Genomic DNA, 25,662 nt, shown 5'->3' on the forward strand with positions numbered 1-25,662 from the left:
TGGATGTCTATGATAGGCTTATAAACTTGGGATTCTTCTTTTAGGCGATGAGCTAGCAACCTGTCATTATTTGAATCTCAATTCTATCTTAAAGCCAAATAGTTGAAGGTGGGCTATCAGTCTTTTCAAGACTGTTGACTCTGTCTACTCCGCAATGGATAAATGGAGAAAGAGTACCGGGAACCCTAAGCCTGAACCACTGCTGGGAACCACACGGCACTTCCCAACAGTTTATGTTCTTAATACAATGAATCCCACGTAACCCACATAACAAAGTATCAGGTGTTACATAAATACAATCACAAAAGGTCTTATAACCTCCATAATTCGTTAGATTTGTCTGGTTGAGAAAAAAAGAGATTGATGTCTTAGAGTAACTTTTTATTCCAATAGAGCGCGCAAATAGCAACAGCAGACTCTTTTCTTTTAGACTTTATTAAAAAATAATTTGACTATTAAAAGAGATTCACATATTCAAATCAATTAACTAAGACTAGGATTCATTCCTTTCATGCCTTTAAACACTAACATTATGCAGTACATGTCATACATATTAATAATTATAAATGCTTAATTTATTAAGTATGGACGTGCGTATATTTATTTGTCTTTGAATTTCGAGACTATTGGCTCTGTGTACCCTGTAAGGAATAAATTTCATGTATATATGTATGGTCATAGGATATATTGCTGGTGCTCTTAATATTGTTATCTTGCGCGCACTCTACCATAAACAAACTTTTTAATTTTTTAACTCAAGACGCAAGAGCAGATATAAATGTTTGTTGATCGGCAGAAGCATGACAAAAGTCAATAATATAGGGTCACGTCACGGCTGGCGATTTCCTAGAAAGCATGGAGAAATTGATGAGGAATGGCCGGTCAAAGTGGAAACATCTTTCAGTCTCGGGAGAATGAGGCGCCGCGCGCGTCGCTTTTTTCGTTATTTTTAACATTTCAAATATTATATAGAATGTGATTGGTTAATTGTGTTGTGTTAGTTTAGTGTATGTTGATGTGAAATGTAGATTTTATTGTTAGTTGTGTAAAGTACCTATTTAGTGTAAATTATGCTTAAATCTAGGGTAAGTTAAATATTTCTTCTTTTTAAAACTAAATTATTCGGGATTTTTGATTCAGGTAGTGACAGGTTGCTAACCCATCGCGTAATAAAAGAATAATCCGAAGCTGAGGCTTAATAAAGTTATTCTCACATAAAAAGTTTTGTAACCGAAATAGGTAACTGAGTAGGTTCAAATAAATCGGGGGAATCCCGGATAAAGGACAGATAAGGAGTAGGTACCCGAAACCGAGGAGCTTGCATGAAGAATTATAAAGGTAAACGAAGCGAAAGAAGCGTAAGTACTTCTTGTGTGTGTAGTGCAAGTGAAAAAGTGACCTTTGAGTGTCCATTGTTGTTATTTTTATTTTAAAACGTAATTTAACCGTAATAGGTACCTATCACAGATTAAAAAACTCAATAATAGATAAGATTATCTAGACTGTTAGAATTTCCTGAAATTAGCTAATTTTACAACTATTAGATTAAAAATTCGTGTCAGATCAGATATCGTTCACTTATCGTATCACTGTATTTGTTTACAATTTATTCTATTTTTTTTATGGCCATTATAATCTATAATACCGTTTGAAGTAGGTATCTAAGTCAACTAATCTAAATTAATTAATTTAACTTTTTGTTCCGGCTATTGTAACATATCTTTTAATCATAGATTTAATTCAATGAAAATAATAAGGTTATTGCCTGCCTATTTCATTCCTTAATCCAATTCATAGAGGTACCAGTCCCCAGGAAATATCTACTCAACTAGCTTTTCTGAGATTCCTATCTTTTTATCACTTATCCCTTTCTGGGTAGACATTCTGGAAGAGCAAACAGTTTTGAAAAGGCCTTGTTCACATTAAGTTCGAATGTACTTAAATATGTATAAGGACTGACACACTCAATCCAGGATCCATGGTCATCCCGGGCTCCTCTCCGGAGTGGTGTGGATGCAACCGGGACTAATGCCATGAGGAAGAAGTACAACACATGGATAAAGTCTAGCCCGCAATTATACCCTTTAGATATTTTTTTATTTTTTGAAAACATTAGTCAAGATCAGTAAAAAAAAGTCAATCCATATCTCAATTGACTGAATGGAAGATGATGTCATTAGAAATCGGTATTTTATAAATACATAAAGACTGAAAGGCCACCTTCAGCTATATACTCGTCTTTTTCTTCTTCTTCTTGCGTCGTGTTCCTCATTACTGAGGGTCGTGAACTCCCCAGAGACAAGTCAGTTTGAGCGCACTACGTCTCTCCGCCTTGCCCGGTCCTTAGCGGTGTGGAGCGCCTCATGTAGGTCCTTATCCAGCGTCGAACGTATCTGGTCAGTCCATCTAAGTGGGCTACGTCCCCTTGATCATTTCCCCTCTACCTTGCCGGTGATCATCAGCTGTTCCAAATTGTCGCCATCTTTGCGTGCTATGTGGCCAAAAAATTCCAGAATTCTTCGTAAACAGGTGGTGGAAAGCCTAGTTTGGATGTTGAGTTCACGAAGAATGGACTTGTTTGTGCGAAATGCAGTCCATGGAATCTGGAGCATCTTTCTCCAGCACCACTACCTTATACTCGTACATACGTACAAACCATCACGCCTGTTTCTTCCCATTGGGGTAGGCAGAGATGGATTTTCACTTGCTACGATCCCTACAGACTTCTACCGCTTTTTCCGCACTCATTACTACTTTCATGCATATTCTACGATTACGGGTACTCCTAACATCTACCTTTTTCAAAACATTATTAGAGGTATTTTTAAAAGTATCAATTGTTGAATTTTACGGCCTCTGTGGCGCACCGTTAGTACCTACGCTTGTCTGTGGCACCGGAGGTCCCGGGTTCGAATCCCGGTCAGGGCATGATGAGAAAAGAACTTGTCCTGATTGGCCTGGGTCTTGGATGTTTATCTATATAAGTATTTATTATAAAATATAGTATCGTTGAGTTATTATCTCGTAACACAAGTCTCGAAATTACTTCGAGGCTAACTCAATCTGTGTAATTACACAAATTTGTCCCGTATATATTTATTTATTTTTAATTTAATTTTTCCTTGATTATTAGATAAACAACTCACTCTGCTTGAGAAATGATAAGCATTTATAGGCAAATTCCTGCCAACTAATCTATGAATCAGTGGTGGTGCTTCAAATATATTTGTTTTGATTGGATAGGATTATTTGTTATTGATTACTTAAAGTAGTGAATACACTATAATTTTGTAGTGTAGTTTTTAGCACTTTAAATCAAATCAATTTATGATTATCATGGCAAGTGGAAAGATAAAGTAGTCTCTGCCCGAAAAAGCCTCCCGAAAAAGATGTGATTCTATGTATAGTCACCCTCATATTTTTTTTTCAAATAAAAAAGAAAATTAAGGCAAAGTTTGGCCTATCAGTCTTTATGCAACTGTTAGTACTGTCTACCCCGTAAGGGATAAAGACTAATGTATGTATGTATTTAGAATCAATACGAGCGCTGCAATAGTAGAAGCTACGACAGAGTAAAGAAATTATAATTTAAAACTGAAACACCCCATCTCTTTCCCATGGCGATATCCATTTTTCAAAAGGCGACTAAAGGATAGGCGTATTCGTCTAGTGCAGCTTTTACTATGATTTTGCACTTTTCAAAGGCGACTAAAGGATTCATCTAGTTAATCTGTTTACTACCTATTCTTGGTTTTAATTGTACCTAATCTGTCTCCTCCGCAAGGAATTAAGACGTGAGTGACGCGTAGGCCCCTGTAGTGTCGGCTTTGTCTGAAAGCGATAATCTGTACCACTTTCTTATCTGATGGTCACTGATAATGCGGTGACGAAGCGTTGCGTTTAAAAAAGGAAAGCATGACAGAATTCTGTTAGTACAGAGAGGGCTATTAAACTTAATTATACTGCGAATTAATAAACAGTAAGTTTTTTTTTAATATTCCGATATAACTACACTAGTTAGTACCTACGGACAATGTATTTAATAATTCATGGGATAAGTCCGCCATTGCAAGTGATTTGTTTCTTTTATAACTATGTATTTCTATGTAATTGTACAAACGTGTATTTTTGTGGGCAAAATATTTAGTAAGGATTCCCGAAAGTCCTATAGGAAGGTAAAAGAATAGAATTTTAAGTAGGTAAAGTTACACATACATACATATATGGTCACGTCTATATCCCTTGTGGGGTAGACAGAGCCAACTGTCTTGAAAATACTGATAGGCCACGCTCAGCTATTTGGCTTAATGATAGAATTGAGATTCAAATAGTGACAGGTACAGCCCATCGCCTAAATAAAGAATTCCAAGTTTGTAAGCCTATCCCGTAGTCGCCTTTTACGACATCTATGGGAAATAGATGGAGTGGTTCTATTCTTTTTTGTACTGGTGCCGGGAACCACACGGCAAAGTTATAAATGAAACCTATCAATAATAGCCAGCCAAAAAGTTATCTAAGGCCACAACCAATAAGTATGTTGAATTGTTTTGTAGTTTCTATCTGAAACTGCAGATTTAGATTAGGAAGTTCGATTTTTTACTGTTTTATCCCTGATGTATTTTAGTTTAAACCTATTTTTGGAGTGACAACTGGTTCCCATAAAGACAATGATATAAAAAAGTAACTGCTCTGAGTTCCCGAAATGATAATCACGTTTACTTGAAATAAAAGTGTGACAAAGGTGTATGACAAAAAAAAATTAAATCTGCGAAAAATATAATGATAGTAATCATAAAATCAGGAATATAAGATTTCTATTTCTATATAGAGTGAAAATATTCTCGTACCAATCCTTTTGGAAAAGATGTTTTTAATATTTATATCCTTTCAGGCTGTCCGTTTTTCTCTGTGTCACTAGGTATTTGAATGAACGCGACTTTTTAGTCTTCTCAAGACTTTTGGCGTTTGGTTTGCGCCAATTAGTTACCTGTGCGCAATTTCCATAGTGAAAGAAAAAAAAATCTTCCCGCTTTTTTCCAACGCTGATCGAATACACATCTTCTTATCGTGTCCAGAGTTTTATTTAGATAAAAATAAAGGACTAGTTGACCTCATCGGTTGGCGGCAGGGCCAATATATCATGCAATGGAGACGTATGTGGATTTATGATTTTTATTAAAATTTATTAAAAAAAAAAGTACCTAACATGACTATGTTAATCAGAAAGGACAATGTTATTGTTTCGCAGAAATTCCCTATGTTTATGGAATGATAAATTCTGGCAGTTGTGCAAACATTCTTTGTCCATGCAACGCAGGGTCACTAAACATGTAGCGTGCGTTAGGACTCAGTATGCTTTCGTCATGATATTGTTACGTTACTGAAAAAAAAGTTAACTAGTGGACATTTTGTAGATATTTATTCCTAGTAAATTAATTAGAGATTTATTTTTGTGATTCATTTACGCATTTACCCAAAATAAGTGTACCTACCTATTTAAATTACCTATTTAATTTAAAAAAAACGCAAAATCATTTTTGTGATTAATTTATTACAGCGACGGGACTGTAAAATTTGTCAGAGTTATACTAATAACAAGTAAACTCTTGCTGTGAATGTAGTAAAAAAAGCCTTTAGGACAAAAGCAGTGACTGCTCTAGGTTTGATGTTAGCTGTACTCATAAACTTTTAAAAATAACAATGTAAACAGACAGCATTTATTTGCGATCTATGAAAATTAAAAAAAAATACAAAAATAATAATAAAAACAAACTAGAAACATAATGTTTTTAGCTAAACCAAGATGTGTCCATAAATCCATTGATCCGAAATAATCGATCTTCCCAGATGAGTCAAATCCTGGTGCTGATGTCCTGCCTAGTGGCGTGTGTGCTGGGCCACGGCCGAGTTCTCCAGCCCCCCTCCAGGGCTTCGGCCTGGAGGTTTGGCTTCCCCACCGCCCCCAACTATGACGACGACGGCTTAAACTGCGGAGGGTTCGCAAATCAGTGGTCCGGGAACGGGGGCAGGTATGGCTTAATTGTTTTTTATCGTAAACCGAGTATCGAAGAAACATAATGTATTGGAAGAGGCATCTCTCTTCCCCGATACAATTAACTTGGGGATTTTTAAGGCAAGAGTGAATAGGCACTATTTGAGCCTGGGTGCACCACCTTATGCCTCATCTTGCTTACCACCAGGCAGATTGAGGTCAAAATCACTCAAATCAATTATAAAAAGGGTATCCCCTAGTAGAAGGGGTAGGCGGAACCCTTCAGTGGAGGATGCAACCGCGAATACGCAGGGATGAGAGAGAGAATTGGAGGAAGCTGTCTGAATTTAATGAAATAGAAAGATTTTCCTCTTTCTGATATCATTTCGTTTTCCCAGATCTAATAGTAGATTCCTTCAGCCGCTAAACCATTCTTATAATATACTTATCATTTACACGAATATTCATAATCATTCATAACGCATAACAGAACCCGCTAAAGATAACATGTACCTTAGTTAAACCGATATAATAATAGCTATGTTTTTTCCAGATGCGGTATCTGTGGTGATCCTTACGAAGCGCCAATCCCCCGTCCCCACGAACTTGGCGGGAAGTATGGAGACGGCGTGATCGTCGCTAGTTACCTGCCCGGGTCCCTGTTCACCGCCACCGTGGAGCTCACAGCCTACCACAGGGGCTTCTGGGAATTCAAACTCTGCCCCGACCCTGGCATTGACGACCAAGAATGCTTTGACAGTTTCGTATTAGAATTAGAAGACGGGGGCACCAAATTTTATCCAAATCGAGGAAGCTCAAAATATAGCGTCAATTACAGATTACCCCCCGGATTGAGCTGTGATCATTGCGTCTTACAATGGAGGTATACAGCTGGGAATAATTGGGGAATATGCGCGAATGGAACTCAGGGTTTGGGGTGCGGAAACCAAGAGCAATTCGGCGCGTGTTCAGATATTTCCATCGTCAGTTCTAGAAGCTTCGAAGACAATGTGCTGAGAGAGGATTATCAGGATGTCCCGTATCCGTTGATGAGTTTCTTGAAAAATGGGTACTTTGATGCTAAGCAAGGTGAGGAAGATTTGGAAAGAGACTGAGCTGTAAATAATTGCTTCATTAGGGTTATTTTACCATAGGGACTTGTCTGACGCCTCGACTTACTTCAACATTTTATCAGGGGCGTTGTTCAGGTCCTCATTCTAACAAATTTGATCCGCAGATATGTACAGATATTTTCACAGGGTAGAAAAATTCACATAGGGAGTACTAGAAAGACCGCAACTTTATATCAGGAAAACTAAATCGTTTTATGCTCTAACAATTAGTACCCTGTAACCTATGAAATGCACGACACATCGATAATTCTTACTTCTTACAGTAAAAATTGCTTACAAGAGAAGATAAGGAAAGTAGAGGTAATTGTAAATCTGGTATAGGTATAATCCATACCGAAGTAAAAATACTTATAAATATGTATAAGTATTTTTTTATAAATAAAAGGCCTTATTATATTTACCAAGTTAGTAGGAATACTTATATTATAAATAAGTTTCGCCAGTAGTCACGTCCTAGTCTAAAAATAAATATTTTTATATATTAACATTTGGGTTTTATTAATTAAGTACAATGCTGACTATCACACAGGGATTGGCGACGCTCCTGAGTTAGCTAAATTAGTGCTCACATAGTCGTTAAATAGCTAAATCCGTAATCAGGGAGAATTTTGAGTGATATGAAATGTAAGCCCTAATTTTCAAAGCCACTTCACATGATGAGTCCTTAGTTCCTCATCCCTGACAAGCACTTGCTTCCTTACCCCTGACCAGCCTTCTAACGATACCATCAAATATACCTTTCGGTTGTGAAAAAGGAATAGCTCTTTCTTATCGTTATAATAGATATACCTTTTTTACGGGAGGTTAAAGATGCAACAAGGTTCTTTGACATTGTATGCAGATCTGTTTTACGGCTGTGGTTAACCGCAAATTTACTATAAAATAAAAATCATTTCACTTTGTTCGCCAATAATATATTCATTTTGGAACCTCGCCAACGATTGGTATAGGATTTTGATGGATTGACTCATCATACATTACATACATCGAAGGAGTCATACACGTGTAAGCTATTCTTGATTTGAGTGACTCACAAAAATTATAAAGGTCCTACTACCATTCTATAGGCATGATGCAGGACCAACCATATGAATAATTTACGTTAAAAAGATGGTGCGTGACGACCATGTGCCGTGTGGTTCCCGGCACCATTACAAAAAAGAATAGAAACACTCCATCTCTTTCCCACGGATGTCGTAAAAGGCGAGTAAGGGATAGGCTTATAAACTTGGGATTCCTCTTTTAGGAGATGAGATAGCAACCTGTCACTATTTGAATCTCAATTATATCACTAAGCCAAACAGCTGAGCATGGCCTATCAGTCTTTTCAAGACTGGTGGCTCTGGTTATCCCGCTAGGGATATAGACGTGATCACATGTATGTATGTATGTAAACGACGGTGTAGCGGGAGCGATGTTTTGAGCTCGACCGCCAAAATATTTTTTTTCCGCTAGGCGTGTCTAATCTGACGCTGAGTTTAATATTCTTTATTTATATGTTTTATCTATCTATATAGATTTTATGAACATTAAAAAATATGTTTTACATAGATATATTTTTTATTCTATTCCTTGTTAGCACCTTACCTCAATCGCGATAAACCTTTAAAAATAATACCATTAGGTGGCTTAAAAGAGACTAACACAAAATTCAATAAGGATTTTAAGTTAAGCACTTATTAGCAACAATTATTCATTGTTTTACTCTACAACATTCGCAGTAGATATTATTTTTTATATTTTTTAACGTGGGATATACATAGATACTTACCTATCACCATAACTAACAGCATAACTCTAAAAATAGACACTAACAATTATGAATGCTTTAAAATCTGTTACAAAATTTTTACCTAACAGGCGTCCTGCAACTTCTGAGAGGACTGTACGAGTATCCGCGGCAAAAGTCAGAGGCGAAAACTAGACATGTCAAAGCTAAGCGAAGGAAAAAGAAGAATAAGAAGAAAACCAAGCCACATAAATGGAAAAAGGTTACAAATAAAAAAATTGTTGTAAGGTAGTAATTTAGGTATCGATAAGATTTATATCACTGCCCAAGGTAGAATAGGCAGTAGTCCTATAAGGCTCGACTGGCTGGCTGGCGCGTTGGTCCCAACACTAAAGTATGGGAGTGAAATTTGGGCCTGCACGATAGTGATCTTCGACATAGGACTGCTAAGGGATGGCCGACGTAGGAGGGCGACTAAAGGACGAACAAACTATGACATCCTCTTGGTGTTAGATTCTGTCCTCACCTCCTGGAGAAAAAAACTGGAGGTCCGCTAGTGACTACAATCTCGGGAGTCAGTACGACAGGTTTTTAACTAGCTTTAACTTTTTGGCTAATTTATTACTATGCTTGACAGTGATAGTAATATTTTTTTTTATTTCTATATATACATACATATAATCACGTCTATATCACTTGCGGGGCAGACAGAGCCAACAGTCTTGTACAGACTGATAGGCCACGCTCAGCTATTTGGCTTTAAGAAGAAACCTGTCACGATTTGAATTGAGATTCAAATAGTGACAGGTTGCTAGCCCATCGCCTAAAAGAAGAATCCCAAGTTTATAAGCCTACCCCTTAGTCGCCTTTTACGACATCCATGGGAGAGAGATGGAGTGGTCCTATTCTTTTTTCTATTGGTGCCGGGAACCACACGGCATACTTTACATACTATTGGGCTTCAAACGTTTCAAAGCTCTGCAGCAGACTACCTTATTTTTGACCTGGTATTTACACAACTACATGATCACTTTATTGCTGCCTGATCAACTCTATCAGGAATTCTATATCATACAAAAGTGTGGTGTTATTTTGTTCTGCGGTAAACCGCATATTTCTTTTAATTCTCTAGATATTTTTTCATTCGCAGATGCTGTATTCAAAGTTCTGATCAGACGAAGTTCAAAATACCAAAGAAGAGAAAGCGTGTTTCCGATAGATGACAGTCTTCGTACATTAAGACTTCAGAGATCTGATTAGATAACTTATTATTCAGACGTTCATGAAATTCAGTAAGAACATTTGACGAGTGGCAACACTCAAGAAAACGCTTCATAGCATAAAACTCTTTACACGACTGCGCATGAAAGGTGTACAATTTATAGGGTGCAGTGTTGTTTGCATGTGTAAGTTTATTTACTACGACATACAATCAAAACCTTGGACAAAATAACCTAAAACAGCAACCTTATTTTAAAAATAATGGAAAACAAATCACAAAATAAAACAATTATTTCTAATTCACTGTTTTTATTTACACAATAAATATAACCAGGTGAGGTTGAACAACGATTCTATACAACTGGTAAAATGTCGTAGCTAACTTCATTAAATTCAACGCCTTGGCCCGGGTTTCGAAATTTGACTTCTATTTTGTTCGAGTTAAGGTCGAATCTCGAAAAATAGGGACTATCAAAAGTGAACTCTTACTGATACTAAGTCTTAGTTCAATCCAAGTTTGCAAAATTCATTTATATGGCCCTATCATTCAAATTTCAATGCATTATCACGTTCCGTGCCTTAATTGTTGTAACAATAATTTACTTATCATTTTTTAACCATAATGAGGGGTTAAGTTAAGAATATAATGCGTTTCGTCATGTGGAGAAAAAGTCAGCCACGACACCAAAACCTTAGTCTCTTGACAAAAATCTAGTTTCTAACAAGCGTAACAAAAAACAGCCAATCAACCAATAGTTACCCATTAAAGAACAGATTACGCAACGTATATAAACTTTTTATTTTGTCATTGAAATAATTATGACACTATGAAAGTATTGTCATCGGCAGAAGTTCAATATCAGAAAGAAATGTTTTACACAAAGATTATTTGTAAAACGTACCTTAACGATATGTTTTAATACACGTTGCTAGAACCTGCGGTCAACACGAAATATTATTTTAAAGTAATAGTAAGACTTAAAGAAGTAAGATTTAAACCAAAAGGCAGGAATTGCAATAGACTTGAACGAAACTAATTAGAAAGTGAAGGCTATGAACTTGGCGATTCTTCGAGCTAAGCTTTCGCGTTACATTATTACGTGGATAAGTAGGAAATGTGTCTATGTATGTATATATTAAATATACAGGTCACTTTATGTTAACATGAACGAAGCCACACACGTTAGTAAAGTAAATATTTAATTAAAGAGAAGAGACATTAAAAATTAGTTCTTTATAAATACTTTTACTTCTATGTTTCTTGCTCAAATATTTTTATTAGGTGCAGTTAAATTTCTATTGAATCCGTTCCAATCCTGCCTTTTCGTATAAAATCCCACTTCTGAAGAAATTCCTCTAAATCATACAGAAATTAACCAGTAAACAGGTCATCCATCTCACTCTAAGTGAACCACTTAAAAAGAGACGGGAACTAATCTAACAGCTATATACAAAACAGTTACAAAATTATAGTAAAAAAGCAAAATGCTTTTACAAAACTCTTAAATTATTCACACCCATGTTTTTACATTAAATATTGCCTTTTTATAATTACTCCTTGTAACACACAAAAGATTTTGCAAAGTATATTGTCTATAGATTTTGTTGAGATATTCCTACAACTGTAAACTAATATTTTATTGTTTATTAACTGTTAATTTTATTTAATAATAATTTGGATTAAAGCCATAACAAGCACTTTACTGCTACTAACAAATTAAATATCAAACGTAATATTTGTGCAAACAGAGTGACAACAAATAAGAAAGTTAAGTGAACCCGCAATAAGGTAACAAAACAAATGTTTATGCAAAAAAAAGTAGTAATTAATTGTCTTCGCAAAAAAGTTTCACTTTTTAATAAAAATTATTGGATTGACTTCATTTTGACTCTTTCATGAAATTGAAAAGAAATCACACGTTGAAAAAAAAAGGCAAAACATCATATGACTTTAATTATGACTACTAATTATTGCTTTAAACTATGAAATTTCAGTCTATTGTTAATACTAGTTAAACCGGTAATTTTGAACTGCAATTTTATTTAGTATATAGCACACACATATATATGTATATGTAATATATAACTTAACAATTTAAAACACAGCCCCATCTAACCATCTAATTTAGCGAACTAAAGTATAAAAATCTGAGCTTAGAATTTGTAGGATATTAACATATGTATTTATTTAGTCACATATATGTCCCTTGCGGGGTAGACAAAGCCAACAGCCTTGAAAAGACAGGCCACATTCAGCTGTTTGGCTTAATGCGTATTAGAGTCGGAGAACGCGTTTCAGAGTCTTACAACAGTCACAGCGAAGGAGTAAGAGAAAAAGCTAGCACGATGAAGAGCAGTAGTTAAGAGTTATTAGAAGAACGCAAGACTCGTCATTATTTTGTTACCGGCACCAATAAAAAAAAACGGACCACTCCTTAACTTTTCCATAGATATCGTAAAAGGCGACTAAGGGAAGGCTTATAAACTTAATATACTTCTTTTAGCCGATGGGTTAGCAACTTGTCACTATTTGAATCTCAATTCAATCATCAAGCCGAAAAGCTGAACGTGGCCTATCAGTCCTTTCAAGACAGTTGGCTCTGTCTTCCCCGTATGGGATATAGACGTGACTATATGTATGTACGCACGTATTCGGTGTGGGATTAAGACGTGATTGTTAGCAACTAACATGGTAACACTTACACGTGCAGATTAGCTTTGTCACCCGACCGCCGGTATTATTCACCGCTTAGACAGTATTGTCCTTTTCTATGATATTAAAGTATAATTTAGTTCATAATTATACTAATATCCCACAAATCCATCAAAAAATGCAAACAACAGCGTGTTACCACTCTATATTAATTTAATTTCAATTAATTTTATTAATTTATTTTCTCACTGGTCACTACTACATTTTCCAAAAACGTTATGACTTAATCAGTAAATGCTTTATTAGTTATTAAGAAAAAAAAAACAGCTCTTATTTTAAATTCTACTTCAAATTTGTGTAGTTCACTATGTTTTTAATAGATTTAAAATTATTCATTATAGCTCCGGTATTAACATTCTTTTTTTTTTTCGAAATTACAGAATTATCGTATAAACGTGATTTTTAATCAATACGTTCCAAGATTTATCCCTATCTATGAATTTTATCATTATGCCATCTCATTCTAACTTATGGAAGAACCCTCCGGACAGAACGAGACAGATGCAAGGTACGAGTATACGCGAATTACTAAATCATTTGAAAATTTCATCAAACTATCTACACACTAATTTCTAGGTAGTATGAATATTTTCATTTAATGATATTTAAAATCTGGAACAAATATTTTCAATTTATATAACCGATCAAATAGTACCCATCAAAAATATACAAACATTTAGAACGTTTTAAAATATTATATATACCGTTAATATGAATAGAAGGTCGGCACAAATTACAGACATAATATTTTAAGGGTAACAGAATAGGCATAGAACAGATTTTCTTCAACAATTTATTACATAAAATTTGTAAGTATATTAGTTACTTCATCTTCTTGACAGGTTAATCATATTATTAATTAACAATTACAATTTTAAGACGAGCAAAGCGACAGGCGGAATCTAGTATATACACACAGTTATTCATTATAAACCTTAAAATATTCGTGTATAATTCGTGCGGCCCTTATTTGAATAGACGAATTATGGTAACAATATTTTTCATTGCGCTTTGAAAGCGGAATATAACTAAATGGTGAAGCCAATTAAGCTTCGATCAACTATAAACTAGATTCACACAGAGTAAAATAAAACAAAACACGTCTACACTTTTATACGTCATTTCACTGATATGTGCCATTCAAACATGGATCTAAATGTATTGCAATAAAGCACACAGTACTTAAATATAAATTTCTAATTTATAAGAGTATAAAAATTTAAGAATTGTGTGCTTCATTGTTATATAATTTTAAGATCCATTTTCAAATGGACGGCGAATTTTTTGTTCGAGACAGTCTATAGATACAACATTGATGCAATAAAGTTTATAACATTGATATATTGAACAGGTAGGTAGATAATGAGAAGTTCTCTAGTGACAATTTAAAAACAAAGTAGTAACCATTTTTCTCGCTAGATGGCGTTGAGTTTAGGCAAGCAATAATATAATTTTACAGTTATTCAGTACTAAGTCCGACCAACGTCATGTTTTTGAAGAATATGTTTAAATTAATGTATCTTTATAGATTTTGATGACGAAAGAGAAACAATTTACAAAAAAATATATATATTTTGACAGTTCAATACAATATGACATGTCACATTGAAATCATAGACATTTTAGCTGTGACCAAAATAAAGGGCTTTTATAAAAAAAAACATAAACAAAAAGACAATTTCATCTGGCGATAACCAGTTATATCTAGTTCTATCCGCACACCAGGCTAGCTTTAGTTAAATGAAATTGCAGACACACATCTAGAACGTTCTATTCATATATGTTGAAATTTAAGGGCGCCGCATTTACCTTAGGTTCACAATTAAGCGAAACAAAAGACATTGTGAACCTAGTCTAGAAATAACCGGATCAAACCAGTCCTATCTACATCCTGGGAAGTTTTGAATTTGACTTGCAGAAATAAGAATTGGAAACACATATGTATGTATATAACTTTAACCATAACCAAACCAGTTTGATCCAGTTATAACTGCATACTGAAAGACTCGTCAGAGCTGCTGAAATTTGGCCATATTAATTCGACCTCAGCTTCAATGCGAAATTGGAGACATTTTAAAACCATAATCATATTCAAACCAGTTTAATCCAGTTATATCCGCATAATGAGAAAGTAGGGTGCTGTTCTATGGGGTATAGGGTATGTTCTCAATTTCGCTCAAATAATTCATCTTCAGATAACAGAAATCACCTCGCTGAATCTCTACACTCTTTAAATTGCTACAATTTGGTTTAACTATCAGGCCTCACCTTGTAAGTTGTGTGGAATCGCGGTAACATTGAAAACCTAAAATCTAGAAACAACCGGATCCGAACCAGTTTAATCCAGTTCTATCCGCATGCTGGAAGGGAGCGCGCCGCACTGTATCTTGGACTCCTTGAGTTTGCTGAGCGACAGGCGAAGGTCGTCCATAGTGATAGGCCGGACGGCGTCCACGAATTCATCGTCAGATTCAGATTCGTTAGATTTCGATGTGGGTTTTGAGGCCTGGAAATAAATGCGGAAATTATTGTATTATTCGAATCACCACACCAATCAGCCGTGTGGCTCCCGGCACCAATAGAAAAAAGTATAGGACCTCTCCATCTCTTTCCCATGGATGTCGTAAAAGGCGTCTAAGGAATAGGCTTATAAACTTGAGATTCTTCTTTTACTCCATCATTAAACCAAACAGCTGAACGTGGTTTATCAGTCTATTCAAGACTGTTAGCTCTGTTATTATACATATGTATGTTTATATAAATACACATGTATACACGTACCTGTGGTTCCTGGCACCAGTACAAAAAAGAATAGGGCCTCTCCATCTCTTTCCCGTGAACGTCGTAAAAGGCGACTAAGGGATAGGCTTACAAACTTGGTGATTCTTTTTTCAGGCGATGAGCTAGACAACCTGTCACTATTTGAATCTCAATTCTATCATTAAGCCAAATAAATAGCTGGCTGGCTCTGTCTACCCCCACAAGACGTGACCATATGTATGTACAGACGCACCTTCTCGTGGTCCCTGGCCAGCTCGTCCCTGGCGAGGTCGCGCACGCGGTACACGGCGGCCTGCCGGCACAGCTCGTGCAGGTCGGAGCCCGAGAAGCCTTCCGTGGCCGCCGCCAGGCGCTTGTAGTCGATCTGGCAATTAAATACATACATACATACATACAAACAAACAAACAAACAAACATACAAACATACATACATACATACAAACATACAAACATACATACACGTTCGTTATTATGTTCGTTAATAATCATACCCCACTCTATAGAAGGATACATGACACGGTATATTAAAAGCACATGCTTAATCAATTCAAACATATATTTGTCTGAAAATGTACATACATACATAAAATCACGCCTCTTTCCCGGAGGTGTAGGCAGAGACTACCTCTTCCTACTTCCTTCTCTTCATCCACATTCATAATTCTCTTCGTGCAAGCTCGGCGGATTCAGGTACATTTGACCTGACCCTTTACCAGGACGTCCTTAATTGATAATTTACTGTTATTTTTTTTTTTTTTTTTTTTTTTTTTTTTTTTTTTTTTTTTTTTTTTTTTTTTTTTTTTTTTGTTTTATACATTTGTCCTGCAAAACTGCTTACGCGGTTTGACTGCAGGTAATAGTCTCATTTATACTTATATGTAGGTACTTAAATCATAAACTATCTTATAAGATCAAAAGAATTACAGTAATTCGAGTAAATATTTTTTTAACATATTCTTGAATCGGCATAAGCGTGGTTCCAGTCTGATATTTTCAGGTAAACTATTAAGAAGATACGGTAAACGTTTTTTTAAAGTTCTATCTCCAAAGTAATTGTTTACTCTGGGGACCTTATATTTGCCTGTGGTTACTGACCTAGTGCCACGCCCATGTCTAATCAACGCTAAGCTGAGATCCCGTTTGCCATGGTTATTAACTGCCAAAAGGTATTTATGTTTTAAGCTTACTGGTAAGATTTTGCATATTTTAAATAATTTAGTATAATCTCCTTTACAATGATTTTTTGTTTTTCTGTTGACTAATAGTTTTAAGAATCTGATTTGTAGTGCTTCTAATCTATCGATGTAAGTTTTGAAAGTTAGTCCATAGCAATCAAGAGCGTATCCCAATATAGAATCGACTAAGGCGAAGTATAAACATTTCAATACTGATGTAGGTACTTTAAAACATAGGTGATAAAATTTTCCTAGTAGTATTCTTAATTTATTACATATATAATCTATATGGGATTCCCAGGAAAATTTAGTGTCTATTTTGACACCCAGGTAAGTTACAGAACTGACATTTTCAATAGGTGTACATTTGCAATCTAAATTATTATCATGGAAGCATTCGAAACTATGAGCAAATAACGGAGGCGGAGATTCCACGGGGCGGAGATGAGGTGAGTGAATTATAAGCAATTTCGTTTTTTCTGTATTTAAAATGATGCCATTATCATGTGACCATTTCACCACCGCGTCTACGTCCCGCTGGACTAAACGGCACGTCTCGGCAAGGTCTGTTCCTGCGCTCAGCGTGCACAGGTCGTCGGCGAACATGTACGCGGAGCAGTGCTGCAGCGCTCCGCAGAGGCCGTTAACGTGCATCAGGTAACAGACAGGACCACACCCCGACCCCTGCGGGACGCCGCAATCGACTAATTTTTCGTCACTTAGCGTGTCTCCGACCTTCACTCTATAAGAGCGTCCAGTAAGGTAGTCGCTGAACCATTGGTTCAGCGGCTGTCCCAATCCGCATTCCTCCATGCCCTTCAAGAGGGTATCCATATCGAGGGTTTCAAATGCCTTCTTAAAGTCATAAAAAACAGCTACAACAATTTTTTTGTTTTCTAAATGTGTATTAATATCGTCCGTAAATTTAGATAATAGCGTATTTGTACTTTTCTGTTTCTGAAAACCGTGTTGACATTCATTAAGAATATTGTTTTTTTGTAAATAGGTACCAATTTGATTAACTATACTTTTTTCTATTATTTTGTCTATAGCTGATAATATTGCTATTGGTCTGAAATTGGAATATACCTTTTTATTCCCTCTTTTATGGATTGGACGTATTATGGCTTCTTTTAATTTAGTAGGAAATTTTTTATTTTTCACAGACAAGTTTATTAATTTTGCTAAAACAGGGCTAATCTTATCAACAATTAGTTTCAAATCGGACATGCGTACAAGGTCGCTTCCTGGCGATTTATTTTTATCCATTTTATCTATAATTTTTTTTTAAATAATCCATTTAAATTGTACACTTCTTCTTCATGGCTATAGTTCCGGTTGCATCCTCACCACTCTGGAGATGGGGCCGGGGTATGCCTTTGATAATGGATCCTGGATTGGGTGAATCAGGTTTTTACCGAAACGACTGCCGTTTGAGTTCCGCAACCATCGCAGGGGAACCTAACCCGTATATGATCATTTACTATATGTGAAGGTTTCCTCACGACGTTTTCCCTCACAGTAAGTACATCGGTTAGTTATCAAATCAATGTACATAACTTCAAATACTAATAAATAAAAAAAAAAGAAATTCGAATTTGAATTGTAACACTCTTAAAATTCGAATTCAAATTTCTTTTTTTTTTAATTCCGTGTTGCGAGGCACTGACGTCGGGCGCGAGCGGCTCGGCGCGCAGGATGAGCTGCAGGATGCGCTCGCGCTGCGCGTCGCTGGGCATGGGCACGTGGAACGTGGCCGGCATGCGCCGCTGGATGGCCTTGTCCAGGTCTTGCGGCCGGTTCGTTGCTCCTGGGGGGATATACAGTGCAATCCATTACCTTTATTGCCCGTTAAAAAAAACCTATAGGGTAGAAACACATTATAAACATAGATAGATAGATATATAGATAAAACTCTTTATTGCACCATAAGAGTTAAACATACAAAACAGCACAAAGCAGATATAGATGGTCCAAAGACTTATCGCTAAAGCAATCTCTTCCAGTCAACCTTATAGGGAGATATACAATACAAATTATCTTTATTGCCCATAAAAAATTATACATATGTAGTAGAAACATACATTATGAATATATTGAGCAAAGGCGGACTTATAGCTAAGCAATCTCTTCCAGCCAACCTTAATAACCAAATAACAGAGAAGACCCATTGAAAATCCTATAAATAATAAAGCAATAAATAAATATATGTCCGCCTTTTTTTTCTACGTCTAAGAGTACATAATGAAAAAATGTCGATTTTCTAAAGAGGCAATATATAGATAGTTAGACGTTTTGCTACATGGGCGATTAGCTAGATAGGCAGATTACTCATTTGACGTTCTGCTTTGTTTGACATTTTGCAAATTAGACTTTCTGATCAGGAGGGGGTCGAACAACTCCATTAAATTTCTTTCCTATGGATGACATATTGTATGTATATACATATGTATGTTTTAACTAGATTTCACCCGCGGCATCACGCAATTATCTCAAATCCCACCAGTAATTCCTTCTGAGATGCAAGATACTCTCTCTAACTCCCTCCAAATAGTAAGTAATAGTAATAGTACAAATAATAATAAGTCTTTAACTGTGGTCCTTTTAAAAAGGCTCAGGGTCACTCAGCGAGCTAATGAGAGAGAGCCATGCTCGATGTTACTCTGCCAGATCGAATCAGAAATGAGGAGATCCGTAAACGAACGAAATTAACCGACATAGCAGCTCGAGCCAGCAAGCTGAAGTGGCAATGTGGCAGGGCACATTTCTCGAGGGCCTGATGGCAGATGGCTCCAAAAAGTCTTCGAGTGAATACCACGTAGTCAAAGGCCGGCCCCCCGCGAGCTGAACCGATGATAAGGTTAAGTCCGCAGGTAAATGTTGGATGCAGGTCGACAACAGAGCAAACTGAAGGTCATAATCTTCAGCCTTGGATGTCCTAAGGCTGAAATGATGATGCAGGATACACTAATGTATGAAGACATATGATAGTAATCACCCATGATGATGACAGTGCAGCCGGGGTCGGTGATCAGTCCGTCCCACAGAGACATGAACTGCGTTTTCATCATCGCTGTAGCTTCGTGGTCGTGTTGAGTGCGCGTGCGCAGGAATGACTCGATTTCATCTGAAAATAAGAAAAAAAATTGATTATCACACCATACACATTAAGCAATTGCAGTAGCAATTCACATAATCACTTCTTTAGCCCTTGGGAGGTAGACAGGACCAACTGCCTTGAAAGATTTTGAAGACCAGGGTCAGCTGTTGGCCTTCAATTGAAATTGAGATTTATCAATTGAATTGAAATTGAGATTCAAATGTAAAACATTTGAAAATCAAAGTAAAGAACTTCAGTGAACTTTTCAATTACTATAACTACATAATATAAAACGAAGTCGCTTCCCGCTGTCTGTCCGTATGTATGCTCAAATGTTTAAATCTACGCAACGGAATTCTCTTATAGATAGGACAATTCATGAAAAATGTTTTGTTGCATAACTTATGTTAATACTAGTAGCTGGTTGAACGAGCTTTGCTCGGTTTTTTGTTTTAGTAGAACATGTTTTTTGAAAATTAAATTTAGTATGAATTGCATACTAATAAAGTATAAATAATGTTCTTCGATCTTTCCGACATAATAATAAAAGAACTATAAACTGTGTCATATTCATTTTATGATATACTTGTCCGCAAACGATAAAACTATAAATTACATGGCTATTTATTGTTTTGTCATTTTCTACATTGAAGGATGCTAAAGCAAAAGATGCATTTATGTTTCTTATTTTTTTATGAAATTCCTCCGAATATGGGTGACGGTTTAAAAAGAGACGTACTAATTCATAAATTTGAGGGCGGGTCTATAGTTACCTATGAAGACGATGCAAGGCTGCAGTTTGACGGCGAGACTGAACACCGCCGCCGCCAACTTCTGCGTCTCGCCGTACCACTTGTCGGTCAACAACGACACGTCGAGGTTGATGAAGCGAAAGTTCACTGAACTTAACCGGTACTATAACTACATAATATAAAACGAAGTCGCTTCCCGCTGTCTGTCCGTATGTATGCTCAAATCTTTAAATCTACGCAACGAAATTCATTAATAGATAGGACGATTCATAGAGAATATTTTGTTACATAACTTATGTTAATACTAGTACCTGGTTGACCGGTGCTCGGTTTTTTGTGTTTGGTAGAACGTGTTTTTTGAAAATTATATTTAGTATGAATTGCATACTGATAAAATATAAATAATGTTCTTCGATCTATAGTTACCAATGAAGACGATGCAAGGCTGCAGTTTGACGGCGAGACTGAACACCGCCGCCGCCAACTTCTGCGTCTCGCCGTACCACTTGTCGGTCAACAACGACACGTCGAGGTTGATGAAGCTCATATTGGCCTCCTTGGCAGTCGCCTTCGCTATCAGGGTTTTGCCGCAACCTGTAATGAAAATGTGCTGTTGAAAATATGCTTCACATTTTCAAATGTGTGGTTCCCGGCACCAGTACAAAAAAGAATAGGACCACTTCATCTCTTTCCCATGGATGTCGTAAAAGGCGACTAAGGGATAGGATTACAAACTTGGAATTCTTTTTTAGGCGATGGGTTAGCAACCTGTCACTATTTGAATCTCAATTCTATCATTAAGCCAAATAGCTGAATGTGGCCATTCAGTATTTTCAAGACTGTTGGCTCTGTCTACCCCGCAAGGGATATAGCCATATGTATGTATGTACATTTTCAAACATCAGAACAAAACACGATTCTGTCTGAATTTTATGGTGAATTAGGCACAATTGTATTCCGACATCGAGTATTGAATTAGTTGTGTCGTACCTACTATATGTATATGTAAAGAACCTCTCCTTGGCACTTGTATCACCGAAGTAACAAAATTTTAAAAAATCTTGGTCGGAAATCAATTTTTGATATATTTTCGACATAATTTGTATTTGTATGGACTCAATTGTCTGAAATAAATAATTTTTATTTTTATCATGGAGATTTTACAAACATTACAAACCTAGCTCTCTCTCTCTCAATATAGATACTCGCCCGCGCGAAACCTAACCATACTTCTCCCATGAGGATTCTTGACTGACTGACAGGAGCATTAAGGGGAATCCTCTTAATGCTCCTGTCAGTCAGTCACATACACACATATCACTTTAAAAAAATTTTTTAGGTACAACGGATACATAAGGTTTTAATTCACGCTTTGTTTGCAAAGAATTCATTACATACACACACTTACACATTATGATCACATCTTTATCCCTTACGGGGTAGACAGAGCCAACAGTCTCGCAAAGACTGACCACGTTCAGCTCACGTTCAGTCAATCATTCTGTGACGATTTTTGATCTCAGTTATTCGATCATTGATGTTTTAAATAATCTGTTTTACGTATCTTGATCAAATTAAGGACGTCCTGGTAAAGGGTCAGGTCAAAAGTACCCGAAACCGCCGAGCTTGCATGAAGAGAGTTATGAATGTGGATGAAGCGAAGGAAGTATGCAGAGATCGTGGCAAGTGGAAAGAGGTAGTCTCTGCCTAACCTTCCGGGAAAGAGGCGTGATTTTATGTATGCATGTATGTTTTAAATTGGTAAAGGCTACTCAGCGAGTCCGTACCTGGTGGTCCATGCAGCAGCACTCCTTTGGGAGGCTGCGTGAGCCTGCTGTCCGCGAACAATTCCCGTTTCTGGATCGGCAGAATCACGGTCTCCCTCAACTCCTGAATGAGATTATCCAAGCCGGCAATGTCCTTCCAGTTCACCTAGATAATAACTAGCTGTTACATGCGATTATGTCTGTGAAAATTGTGGCCCATCCACCGCAGCATGGCAAGCGCGAAGCCGTTTTTATAACCTTGCGGGTTATACAGAGCCAACAGTCTTGAAGACAGATAGGACATTCAGCTGTTTGGCATAAAGATAGAATTGAAATTCAAATATTGACAGATTGCTAAGCCTATCAGATTTCATTTTATATTTTCTGAAATAGCAACAGCCATTTATTCTATTATCCAGTCTACGTGCCCAAGAAAACAAGCGTTTAACCTTGAAATTAGCATTTGTAAAACAACTCTTGTCAACTGAATAACATTCTGTAGATAATCTTACAATGTCTACTTTGTAAATTGCTGTACGAGTAATAAGTGTTCTTTACCTGTTGTTCTATAATATAAATCACGATTTATACATTTATATAAGACGGAAAGGGCTCATTTACATAAGCAGAATAAACCGCTAAATCTGCCCCGTGGAAAGCCACGTGGCACGCGCGAGGCTGTTTTTATCGCGCGGAAAATCTTCTGCCGTTTCACTTTATTAAGACGCGAAATGGGGACAATAACGGCGTCGCGCGTGTGATGATACGCAGCCCTTTTCCATGCCTAAAACTATGAAATATTCAAGACAAGGCATTATTGGAGTTTGCGTGCACCATCTTAGACCAAATCTTGCTTACCTTCAGGCACATCAAGGGCAAATACAGTCAGATAATGACTACATAGTATAAAACAAAGTCGCTATTTTAGTCTGTTCGTCTGTATGCTTAAATCTTTAAAATTACGCAACGGATTTTGATGCGGTTTTTTGTAACAGGTAGAGTGATTCAAGGGGAAGGTTTTTATGTATAATTTTTTCCGAATTTTGCACCCGTTCAAAGCCGGGACGGGTTATCAATAAAAAAAAATTATTGAATCAAATGTAAACTTACATTAATCTCATCGGGCACAACTAGTTGCGATGCGATGATCATCTCGTGGTCAGTCAGCTTGTCCAAGGCCAGGGTGTGCTTCGAGCCGAGCCCCGCTCTGCAAGACACCCTTAACACATGCAACTCCATGTAGTGGCTGTTTTGTTATCATCAATTTGGAAAATATGGCCAATTGAGATTTTTTTTTTATTAATATTTTTTTTTTCCTTTATTATTTTACGGGCTTTTGTCTATAAGTTACCTATGTCAGTCTGATCAAAGCACATCATAAACCAATTATGCGTTAAGTTTTAAGCTATTTATTAAGCTATTTAACGTGTATACATGGAAGGGTTTAAGTTTTATTCAACAGCAACCAATGTTGTGAAACCAAAAGATATGACATTATTAAGTGATGTTGAAATGTCCCATAGTAATGAATAAAAATGTTGAATTTGAATTTTGTTTTATCCATCTTTCACATTAAAACCGCACCAAATAAAATAGTCTTTTTCACAACTAATTGTGAAAGTGAGTTTCCATTTTCAATTACAATATATGTACATATAATATAAACAGGGTAGGACTTTGATAACTAATAAAAACATAAGTTTCAAAAAAATTCAAAGAAAAATTCAACTTTACGTAGAATGAATACAAGTAGGTAAGTACATCTTAGTCATTTAGCAAATAGAAAGATTCAAGAACTAGTTAGTTTGCAAGCTATTTTTAAAAGAACTATTATGATTGTTGTTTGAATTAAAATTAAATATATAATTTTGTGACAATGAAGTTAAATAAATGTTATGTATTTACATAAAAACATGATTTCATGCATGGTAATCAAACAAAACAGCCACAAAAAGAGTAGGTTATGAAAACAACAATAAAAAAGACAATTTGATATTTTCAGTGAACTTATATTGTTGAGTTAGTATCTTGTAATACAAGTTGTGAATACACTTGAGGCTAACTCAATCCGTGTAAATTGTCCCATATATTTAGTAATTTATATATTTTGTCATGGTTTGCATAAATAAGCTATTTCCATAATAAGTTTGAAAAATTGATTCCAAAATTATTTTGTGGTTAAATAGTACTAATTTAGACATATTGTGGTGACACATAGGCGTATTAATATATTGCCATAGCTTCTCTGTTCCTTATATTATGTAGATTGAGGATATGAAATTATTAATATGCTTTTGACAATAGACACATTAATTTTAGGATATTACTTATATGCTGAAAACTAAGAAGTAATTTTTGAAATTATTGATTTGATACTGAATATGATGACACATTGCATCAAAACAAAATAATTGAATTTTCCTTAAGTAAATGAATGACAAGGAACTAGCAGGCACAAAATTTACTACAGAATAGCAGGTTATCAGAATAATTCATATGATGAATTAATTATCCAGGCAAGGTGCACAGATCGATACTCACTTGCGTAACTGTTCGCGTGCTCTTTCTTCTGCCTTCTTCCGGCTTTTTGATGTCGGATCTATTTGGTTTACGAGCCATTTTATCGAAAAATATGTAACTGCAGACACAAATGCAACACGTATTGCCATTTGGAACACATCGTTCCGTGTAAATGCTGAGCCCTCGATCACCATGTCGAATAACCAGCAGTTAGATTATTGCAACAGAATTACGGAGCTCTTAATTTTTCACCAATACTATTCGATTTTTACTACTTTTCAATATCTATATGAATCTAAAAAAATTCTTCATCTCATCACTATTTTTTTCTTCTGCACTGTCTGTTGCCAACTGTCTCCAAGAAAAAGGCGCTACATCGATACTTAAAAAGCGCCAGATATAACACCGGTATTAAAAAAAATCCCGAAAAGTAGTACTAAATCTAAAGGTAAATTCTGAAGAGCAAATAAACCTCTTTTTGTAAGGGCTAAGTTTTTTTCTAATTACCCTTAAATTTGGCAGATATACTGAAAATTGACGCAATGATAATAGACTGTGCGGGTCAGCATGGCACGGAAATAGTATTAAAACCGCTGCACTATAATGGCACGTGCTACGCCGTTTTATGGCGCCATCCACGGAGCTACTGAGCAAGCGAACGTTCAACATCGTCAAAAAGTCCCAGATTAAGCACCAAAAGCGCTAAGATATCATTTTTTAAATAGACAAAATGATGGGGTGAAAAGGCATATATCAAAAGTTTGAATTTTCCTTTTCACC

General features: G+C 36.1%; 3 protein-coding genes across 5 annotated transcripts; 1 reads left to right on the forward strand and 2 right to left on the reverse strand.

Moving 5' to 3' along the window:
- Positions 1–930: 930 nt before the first annotated feature.
- Positions 931–10,374, forward strand: LOC106138839 (uncharacterized). 2 transcript variants are annotated; one of them, XM_013340124.2, is made up of 5 exons: positions 931–1,085; positions 5,848–6,029; positions 6,546–7,081; positions 8,986–9,116; positions 10,005–10,374. In XM_013340124.2, the coding sequence occupies exons 1-5, from the start codon at positions 1,071–1,073 to the stop codon at positions 10,023–10,025; spliced, it is 885 nt and encodes a 294-aa protein (XP_013195578.1). In that variant the 5' UTR covers positions 931–1,070; the 3' UTR covers positions 10,026–10,374. The 2 variants fall into 2 exon arrangements, with proteins under 2 accessions (XP_013195578.1, XP_013195579.1); XM_013340125.2 differs by lacking the exon at positions 931–1,085 and adding an exon at positions 3,918–3,979.
- Positions 10,375–13,074: 2,700 nt separating this feature from the next.
- Positions 13,075–25,246, reverse strand: LOC106138842 (outer mitochondrial transmembrane helix translocase). Of its 2 annotated transcripts, none has more exons than XM_013340130.2 (8): positions 24,904–25,246; positions 23,473–23,569; positions 22,384–22,528; positions 21,023–21,190; positions 19,743–19,871; positions 18,415–18,554; positions 15,802–15,933; positions 13,075–15,294 (listed from the first exon to the last, which is right to left on the reverse strand). In XM_013340130.2, exons 1-8 carry the CDS (start codon positions 25,074–25,076, stop codon positions 15,127–15,129), a joined length of 1,152 nt encoding a protein of 383 aa, XP_013195584.1. In that variant the 5' UTR covers positions 25,077–25,246; the 3' UTR covers positions 13,075–15,126. The 2 variants fall into 2 exon arrangements, with proteins under 2 accessions (XP_013195584.1, XP_013195583.1); XM_013340129.2 differs by having other exon boundaries at positions 23,473–23,581.
- On the reverse strand, positions 16,412–18,381 carry LOC132902731 (uncharacterized). Its single transcript, XM_060948916.1, has one exon. The coding sequence runs from the start codon at positions 18,011–18,013 to the stop codon at positions 16,490–16,492; it is 1,524 nt and encodes a 507-aa protein (XP_060804899.1). The 5' UTR covers positions 18,014–18,381; the 3' UTR covers positions 16,412–16,489.
- Positions 25,247–25,662: the final 416 nt, after the last annotated feature.

This window comes from Amyelois transitella, chromosome 17 (genome assembly GCF_032362555.1).
Source record: "Amyelois transitella isolate CPQ chromosome 17, ilAmyTran1.1, whole genome shotgun sequence".
Taxonomy (NCBI): Eukaryota; Metazoa; Arthropoda; class Insecta; order Lepidoptera; family Pyralidae; genus Amyelois; species Amyelois transitella.

Bases quoted from the DNA above. Each gene is read 5' to 3' on its own strand.
- LOC106138839 (XM_013340124.2), top strand. The intron at 6,030-6,545 runs GTATGGCTTAAT...TGTTTTTTCCAG, and splicing joins TGGTCCGGGAACGGGGGCAG to ATGCGGTATCTGTGGTGATC. The intron at 9,117-10,004 runs GTTACAAATAAA...TTTCATTCGCAG, and splicing joins AGCCACATAAATGGAAAAAG to ATGCTGTATTCAAAGTTCTG.
- LOC132902731 (XM_060948916.1), bottom strand. From the start codon at position 18,013: ATGGATAAAAATAAATCGCCAGGAAGCGACCTTGTACGCATGTCCGAT.
- LOC106138842 (XM_013340129.2), bottom strand. From the start codon at position 25,076: ATGGTGATCGAGGGCTCAGCATTTACACGGAACGATGTGTTCCAAATG. The intron at 19,872-21,022 runs GTAACTATAGAT...TCTTATTTTCAG, and splicing joins GCCTTGCATCGTCTTCATTG to ATGAAATCGAGTCATTCCTG. The intron at 15,934-18,414 runs GTCAGTGCCTCG...TTTAATTGCCAG, and splicing joins CCGAGCCGCTCGCGCCCGAC to ATCGACTACAAGCGCCTGGC.